The sequence below is a fragment of the Cebus imitator genome, unplaced genomic scaffold, assembly GCF_001604975.1.
Source record: "Cebus imitator isolate Cc_AM_T3 unplaced genomic scaffold, Cebus_imitator-1.0 Scaffold188, whole genome shotgun sequence".
Taxonomy (NCBI): domain Eukaryota; kingdom Metazoa; phylum Chordata; class Mammalia; order Primates; family Cebidae; genus Cebus; species Cebus imitator.
The window spans coordinates 6,494,270-6,503,003 of NW_016107503.1; the positions used below are offsets into that span (position 1 = coordinate 6,494,270).

The following is an 8,734-nucleotide window of genomic DNA, read 5'->3' on the forward strand; positions in this document are numbered from 1 at the left end:
ATATAAATTTCTCTAACCATTCATTGACCATGATATATGATGAGATAAATCAGTATTGCGGCAACGCTTTTGGAAAGTAGGGCAATTTTTGGAAGATTTCGGGGAAAAAGTTTTAATTTGTTCAGAGGATACGTGATTAAGATCTACCAGATGAGGGAGAGTTTGTCCCATGTGTCTGAAAAGCGGGCTCATCTACTTCTAGGGAGACTTAGTCTAGGGCCCGGTAGAACATTCCCATCATAATATCACCTTCCTGCACTCAGAATATTTTACATCCTTGTGCTATGACTGGACACTGATTTGGTCTTGTGTGAAGTGTGATTTGCTTAATATGACCTGCTCTTCTGAATTTGTTTACAGAAGATCGAAAAGATCATGATAAAGAACAGAAATGCAGAGATAGCAAAAATAAACTTCTTATGAGTCAAGTGGCCTACTACCTGGGCTGCCGGCTGAAGACAGAAGGTAAGCTCTATAGGTTCACTGTCACAAAAGTGCTGAACGATGTCCTACTTGTCTCTGAGAAACCATACTCTCTCTTCTTCAAAGTTAATTTCATCCTTCCCATACTTCTAGGAATATAACAATGGGTATTTTAGCATTTCGTTAAAGACAGAAGACAGAGACCAAAGTATTTATCAACTTTTCCATGTATGCAGTAAGGTGGGTGTGGGACTAGGGTTAATATCCCAGCTATTGATTCCTGACGCAGGCACAGAACCACCTGTTTTTCTCATCAAGAGGCTAAATCATGTTGACAGGAAGCCTCTCTAATATATAGGATCCTTCAGAACTTATAAGCAAGATAAAGGTAGAAGTGTTTTTTTCCAGGTTTCAGGGTGACTGTGTAGCTAAGACAAGTTGACTTTAAGGAGATTGAGAGTGGAGATGAGAAGAGGAAAAGCAGAAAAACAACATCTTCAAATCAATAGGCGAGGCTGTCAGTGACATCCTCAGTCCCGATTAAACCAAGTTGACGTCACCAGTTTCTAACCCATCATGTGTTTGGGTTTCTTCTCCCCAGTCGCTGGCTTTCTGTGTTCTGCCCCAAACATAAGCAAGGTGGCATCTGGCATGCCTCCTTCCAGAAAAAAAGCAGAGGTGAACGTTCCAGAAGGCATTGAGAAATCCTGTTACCAGCAGGAAGAAAACAAACAGAATTTCGGAGCCAGCAAAAATAGACTTCTTCTGAGCCAGGTGGCCTACTTCCTGAACTACCAGGAGAAGACATACAGTAAGTTCTATAGGTTGACCACCACAAAAGTGATCAATGATGTCCTGTGTTGTCTTAAGAGACTAACCACTCTCTTCATCAAAATTAATTTGATCTTTCCCATACTTGTAGAAAATAGAAATGGGTATTTTAACATTTTGCTAAAGATGGAACACAGAGGCCAAAGTATTTAGCAACTTTTCCACATCTGCAGTAAGGTGGGTGTGGGACTGGGGTTACAATCCCAGCTATTGATTTCTGACACAGGCAGAGAACCACCTGTTTTTCTCAGCAAGAGACTGAATCCATGTTTACAGGAATCCTCTCTGTACGGTATAAGATCCTGCAGAGAAGTAGCATCCAGTCTGTTGGTCTAAATGTCTGAGGCTACTGAACTTCCATTCAGTTTTGATTTCTGCTGAGGCCCAGTGGGCAAAGCTGTGTTCTGGGGACACTGGGGGAAACACAGTGATAGCACACAGTACCCGCTGTGGGGAGCTCGAAGGGGACCCTGCTCCTAATAGAACCTGTGATATGTGTATGTGGCACCATGAAGAGCAGGGAGTGCCCTAGTACTGGTGCAGAGAATTGTGGGACAAGTTTGTTTGTCCTCTCCTAAGAGAAAGAAATAGGTTGTAAATGTGAACTGTGACAGGACAGCAACCCTGTCCCTGGACATCAGATCTGTGTCAGGATGGGGGAGACAGCTGCCAAAGTCCAGAGAGAGGCTGCACAAGCCTCCAGTGATGTGGGAGCAGAAGGCCTTTTCAACATTGGGCCTCATCTTGACGGTGAGCCTCCGGATCAGAAATGCATTGCCTGGTGGATCAGAAAACCATGCGAGGGCATTTTGTTAAAGAGAAATCATGAGAGCTTTGAGTAGAACAGGGACCCACACGCAGACGTTCATGTCCCTGTGCACATTGGGCTGACAGTGCTTGCAGAGTGTGAAACGGGAAATATCTGAACAAACACATCTGTACTTGCAGAAAATGATGAAGATGAGGATGAAGACGCTCACGTCGCAGAGGCTGAGCAAATACAGGAGTCACGTGCCCCCAGGTAACGCTGAATAATCAGGAGCAAGTAATGGATGGTAAATTATGGAAAAGATCTAGAATCTCACCCTCTCTGGTGTCTGCCATGGGCCAAAAGCCTCCATTCCCTTGGCCACAATACGTTCAGTTCAACCCAACTTATACGCGGGGTGTGGCAGCTGTTGTGGTTCTTTGTATGTGCCGAGTGCCGTGTCTGAATTATGCAGGGATAAGTGAGTCTCTGTTCTTCTCAGCTCCTTTCTGCCCAGTGTGATGAATACCAGCTGCTCTCTTTCTCTCCGGCTCCCATGGCAGCCATGCTCTGTGGCAGAGAGGAGGATTGCCTGTTTCCTCTCAAAGGGGACCTCCCATTTGCCTTCTGAGACCTCTCTCTTATTCCTCCTGCAAAAACCAGCTGGGCCTTCCTGGGGTCCAATCCTCCTTTGTTTAATCTTCTGTCATCTCTATCCCATCTGGCTTATCACGGAGGTGCAGAAGGTTGATGTCAAGAGAGTCCCTGAAGACTCACTGGAGGAATGTGTCATCACTCGTTCAAATAGCTGTGGCCCTACTGACTCCAGCCAGCCTCACGGAGACACCAGTGAAATCCCATTCAAGGCAGACAACGTCGACTCTGCACTGGCTGTCGAGAGTCCATCATCTCATGATGTAGTGGAGGATGCTCTAATCATTCTTTCAGGTGACCCCTACATTCCTTGTTTTTGGTACCTCTGTCTAGGCTGAGGAAGATCAACTCTGAAGACAGGCTCTATGCACACAAATCGGTTTGAAGAAAAATGTATGATGGGATACTAAACGCAGATATCAGGGAATTTTTATCTCTTCTTCGGCTCATGTCATGCGTTTGTCTCCCAGGCCCAAGTATCAAGTTACCAGACCCCAGGCCGGTGTGACAAACTCATGGTCACCTGAGTGCAGGAGGTGTACAGTAGGTGTCTGTCAGGTCTCCTAGCTTTGAGTCGGTATCTCTCATCACCTGTCATTATGTCATCTGTCCCTGAACGATGTTCATGGAGTTTCCATTTCTTTTTAAGGAAACTGGGAGCCTTGCCTATTTATTTGGCGATATTGTTCCCCAGGTTTGACTGCTCCGAGCGTCGGTCTTGATCTCTTTTGAGTCAGCTTGCTTAGCTGCACAGTCACCTTGAAATCAGGATGAAAACATTTCCTCTTTACCTTGCCGATGTGTTTCCGTGAAGCAAGGCTCAGCCCGGCTCTCCACCGCATCGGTGCAATGGCCAGTCTGATTTTTCTTCGTAGCATCACATACTGTTTGCTGTTGTTGTTGAGATGGAGTCTCCTTTTGTCACTTGACCTGGAGTGCAGTGGCACCATCTTGGCTTGCTGCAATCTCCAGTACACGACTCGAGTGATTTTCCTGCGTCTGCCTCCTGAGTAGTTAGGACCACAGGTGCCCAACACCACACCTAGCTTTTTGTTTTTTTAGTAGAGATGAGGTTTCACCATATTGGACAGGCTGGTCTTGAACTCCTGACCTTAAATTGTTCACCCGCCTTGTTCTTTGAACTCACAGATTTAATTTTTTTGGAGGGGGGGATGGAGTCTCCCTCTGCTATCAGGCTGGAGTTCAGTTGCACGATGTCAGGTCACTGCAACCTCTGCCTCCTGGGTTCAGACGATTGTGCTGCCTCAGCCTCCCGAGTAGCTGAGACTGTAGGCGCGTGCCACCATGCCCAGCTAATTTCTCTGTATTTTTAGTAGAGACAGGCTTTCACCGTGGTAGCCAGGATGGTCCCGACCCCCTGACCTCGTGAAGTGCTCACCTCGGCCTTTCAGAGTACTGGAATTACAGGCGTGAGCCACCATGCCCAGCCCAAAGATTCTTTTTTGTTTGTTTTATGTTTTTTTTAATTCAGGCTCCCTAGAGACTCTCAAAAACTGCCAATGCAACTTAATTGCAAGTCATCACGGCAGGGTATTGGGAAAAATTTTCGATGACCGGTAATTTCGTCTCAGATAAACCTCATTGGCTATGATATTGCCACTGTGCAAAACTTACAGATTCTTTTTCAAGCAAGTGTTGTTAGAATTTACATATTGTCCAGTTTCAAGTACAGATGCCTCTGACCATTCAATGACCTTGCTACCTGGTGAGACAAGTCAGTATTGCAGCAACACTCCCAGAAAATAGTTTGACTAATTTTTTATGATTTTCTGGGGAAAAAAATTGGTTTAACTTTGCATAGACTCGCGGAGAGAATATGGCATTATGGTGTACCCGTACGGGGAGATTTTGGCCTGTGCATCTGGAAAGCAGGCTCGTCTACTCACCAGGCTTCATCCAGGGCACCTTAGAATCTTCCTGTCAGAATTTGTATTCTTGCCCTGAGAACAATTCTGTGCTTGTGCTGTGACTAAACACTGATTTGGTCCTATGTGAAGTGTGATGTGCTTAATGTGATCTGCTTCTCTGAATTCATTTACAGAATGTCAAAGTGATGATGAGGAAGAGGAAGAAAAAGGGCCAGTGTCCCACAGGTAATGCCGTGGAGTTGTGGGCTGTTAGTTCAGTAGTGACACGTGGAGACTGCAGATCCTGGGAAAACGAGGAAGTGATGACTAGAACTCTTTCTTCCATTCACCCAGCTACAAACTGTCCTTGCTGACAATGTTGTGTGTGATTTGCGGCACTTTTATACGTTTTAATTTCTTAGTCTTCCCAAGATAGGATCCTGCCATCAGATGAGCCAGGTGAACTCAGCAAAAAGGGATTTCCTGGTTTCATCTGTTCTCTCCCATGTGTTTAATTCCAGGGAGAGACGCATATATGCTTTCTGCCTATTTCTTGTTAACATGTTTGCTAGGATTTGTGAAGAGAAGAAATTCAAAAAATATACACATGATATCAAAATACTGGAAAATGGAGACCCTAAATACCAAAGATCTGGGTGTCTGAAATGCCTCAAGAGCTCTGTTCACTTGAATGTCGCATGTAAAATTCAGCACAACTTATGCGAGGTAGTTGAAGCCCCGTGTTAGTTCTCGTGCTGCAGTTCATGATGAGAGTTTACAGGGAGTCTGGGTGGCCTGCAGTGGCTCATCGGTCCAAATGCACTGAGCACCTGCTGCTCATTTGTGCTCTGTCCCCAGGGTAGTCACCCTCCGCACTGTATTTAGTAGGATAGTATTTTTTTCCTCTTGAAGGAAAAATGCCTTTGCTTTCTGTGACCACTCCATTCTGACTTCCATCAGATCATCTGGGAGACTTTGTTGTCTAATCTCTGTTGGTTTAATCTTCTGTCATCCTGTCCTGCCTGGCTCACCAGGAATCTGCAGGAGTCTGTGGAGGAGGAAGCCCCCCAGGAGTCCTGGGATGAAGGTTATTCGACTCTCTCAGTTCCTCCTGGCACATCTGCCTTCAGTGAGCCTTACAGGACCAAGTTGCACTCATTAGAGGAGCAGCAGGTCGACTTGGCTCGTGACATAGACAGTGAGTACTCTGTTGTGAAGGCGATAAAGCTCCATTTTGTGTCCCAGATAGACCCCATAGTCTTTGGGCATTGCTCCCCTGGCTGGGCTGAGAGTTGTCATCACTGTGGGCTGAACCTGTGCATCAGTGTAGATTTCGATCACTCTGGATTCCAGTCTGAAGCACGGACATGGGGGGGGGTCAGTGAGCTTTGATCTCTCTCTAGTCTCAGTCCGTGCCTGTCGCACCCTGGACCGACTGTCAGGACATTGAAATCCAAGGCAGGTGTTGCACTCACACCAAGCTATGCAGCGCATGCCCACGAGTTGTCTGTCAGTCTGAATTCAATGTCTCTTGCCAGCTACCAAGTTCCTCATGAGTTTTGTTCCCCAAGCATGTCTGTGAGGTTCTTCCCTGCTTGTACAAACTTGGTGTAACTGTTTGTACAAACTTGGGATAAAAGGATAATTGTCTACCAGAATAGGGACATTTCACCATTGGTTCTGAGACACAAACCAAGGAATCTCTATCATGATTGGCCTTGAGACCTTCTGAAGTCTATCTCTCACATTATCCTGTTCTCATGCTGAGGAGCCTGAGGTCCCCGTGCAGGGATTAGACAGTGGACTGTTATGGGTGTAGGGGAATTGGCTTATTTTGTCTGTCCCTGTCTGAATTTATTGCAGAGATTAAAATAACCAAGAAGAGGAAGAAGACCAAGGCCCACTGTGCCCCAGGTAACTCTGAGCAATTGTGGACAGCTAATTATGTGTTGACACCTGGAGATGCCAGGTCCAGGGAAAACAGAGTGGGCTGACAATATCGATACCGTGTTTCCAACGAAGCCTGAACTATTCCTACTAACACTGCTGTTGGTTTTCATTGCAGTAGACATTTAGGGTTCCATTTCTTCCTCCCCTTGTCATGTACTAACTACCGTAGGTTGACCATTCTTGTTTTTATGATCAGTGTTCGCTGTGTGTCCTGAGGGCACTAACTCAGAGTGTCCTTTTACTCCCTCATCAGTGTGTCACCTGGACGGCTCACTGAGCTTACTTTCTCTCTCTCTCTCTCTTTCTCTTTCATTCTTTTTTACCCTACTCTTGCCCATCCCAACATAGGGCAATAATTTGTTACGTCATTAATGGATCTATGTTGTTTCTTTATTAACCACTTTCTTGTGCTACCCATGAAATCTAGTTGGGGCTCTGCGTGTCTTATTTTCCCTGACTTATTCTTTGGTTTTTCCTCCTTTTCTAGTCTCAGCATGGAACTGGTGGAAGCAGAAGGGCCTGAAGTCTTCCGGTACTCACTGGATATATTGTATTCAACGTATACAGCCGATCCTGAGTTTTATTACACCTGCCAGGATTACACATATGCCATTTTTTTACTTGTGGAAGAGCATGTTCGCTTGACTTTGGACATGGACAGTAGGTTTCTTACTATGATGGTGATAAGACTCCACCTGGTCTCCCGGATAGGGGTCATATTCCCACACTAAGACAACATGTCACCTGGGACTCTGCCGGTGCAGAGTATGAACAACACCATGTTCTTGCTGAAACGCTTAGCCTGAGTTTCATAGCCTGAGGTAATCTCCAGACAACTTCAGAATGTAGAGCAGTGAGCAGCACGACTGACCTGTCTCCTTCAGAGAGCCCATGTCACCTCACATCACATAACTAAAAGGAGAAGAGACATTTTGGGTTGAAAAAGAGTAAAAAGATAATGTAGCTACATTGCTTTAGTTCTTTTGAACCCAAAGCGTCTCCTCACCTTTTTGTTGTTGTCATTGATGGTGGTGACATGGGCTTGTTTGTAGAGGACATGTCAGCTGTCTGGCTCAATGCTCTATACTCTGAAGTTGTCTGAAAATGTCCTCATGATTAAACTCAGCCCAAGTGTTTTTCTGAGAACACTGCCGGGTCAATGCCACCTCACCCATCTGCAGGCAGAGAAGGTTCCATGTGTCCCACACCATGATCGTGGTACCAGGACTATTCCACCATTCGTCTACCACCATGATCGTGGTACCAGGACTGTTCCACCATTTGTCTATCACCACGATAGTGGTACCAGGACTGTTTCACCATTTGTCTATCACCATGATTGTGATGCCAGATCTGTACCTTTCAGAGACACCTTATTTATACTGAACTAATTGGAAAAATGGTTTTTAAAAGTATTCATATCCTGTATTCAAGTGATCATCCCCTAAACATTTTATTATTCATTAATCATCCCTGGCTGTGTCAATTATCATATTTATATCTCTACACTGGAAACTTTCAATTTTTACTGTATCTTTGCTTTTGCTAGTTTCTGTTGTTGAAAAAAAAATTCCCTGCCTGCATTTTCATTTTTGCCAAAGTTAATTTTAATCTATACAATTAAAATTTTTTGTCTTTAAGATAAGACTTAGCACATAAGGCCACAGCAAAACAGAGATTTTGCTAATTTTTAAGCCATTATTAATTTCTGGCTGACAAGAGACCTAGTTTACTTAGTTAGCTGCTAATATCTATCTAAGTGAGCAGCCAGGGAAATGTCTATCAGACTAATGTTATGCAAAGCCCAGGCCATTCTCTTTGAGTCTTTTAAACTATTTCAAAAGAGAGGAGAATAGGTAGATTCCACATATGCGGACAGGAAGGAGAATACACTAAAAGAAACAGACAACTATTTCCCAAAACAGAATAGAAAATTAGATTTAAATAAACATACGCCATTAAAATTCATAACACATTTCCTCATGAAATGTAATCTCTGTAAACTTAGCGACTATGTGAAAGTCAGTTCTTAATATACCACACTACATTGACTGTTGACATTCATAAGAATACGTTTCCAAGTTTATTATTTGAAAAAGCAAATGGACTATACTCTTTTTTTTAATTTTTGCAGTGATCTTTTTAAGATTGAGGATTTCTTTTTCAAAATAAAACCAAAGATCTTAAAGATTGAAAATGACATTAAAATTTATCTTCTCAAAGTGATGATGTTTAACTCAGGCTGTCTTATTCCTGTTTA

At 44.1% G+C, this 8,734-nt stretch overlaps 1 protein-coding gene, 1 long non-coding RNA gene and 1 other non-coding gene across 4 annotated transcripts in view; 2 read left to right on the forward strand and 1 right to left on the reverse strand.

Annotated features, from left to right (window-relative positions):
* Positions 1-1,605, forward strand: part of LOC108316511 — a 2,640-nt gene extending 1,035 nt beyond the window's left edge. The window contains exons 2-3 of the mRNA XM_017546418.2: positions 361-465; positions 1,025-1,605. Of these exons, the coding sequence (XP_017401907.1) occupies positions 361-465; positions 1,025-1,407 (488 nt within the window). The 3' untranslated portion in view covers positions 1,408-1,605. The remainder of the gene's footprint in view (positions 1-360; positions 466-1,024) is intronic.
* A 629-nt stretch (positions 1,606-2,234) lies between these two features.
* LOC108316513 lies at positions 2,235-6,507 on the forward strand. 2 transcript variants are annotated; one of them, XR_005203072.1, is made up of 4 exons: positions 2,732-2,950; positions 4,719-4,770; positions 5,559-5,722; positions 6,388-6,507. It is a non-coding gene; the product is annotated as an uncharacterized LOC108316513 (long non-coding RNA). The 2 variants fall into 2 exon arrangements; XR_001830360.2 differs by lacking the exons at positions 2,732-2,950; positions 4,719-4,770 and adding an exon at positions 2,235-2,275 and having other exon boundaries at positions 6,388-6,501.
* LOC119473838 lies at positions 4,149-4,288 on the reverse strand. The gene has a single exon (XR_005203078.1). It is a non-coding gene; the product is annotated as a U4 spliceosomal RNA (small nuclear RNA).
* Positions 6,508-8,734: the final 2,227 nt, after the last annotated feature.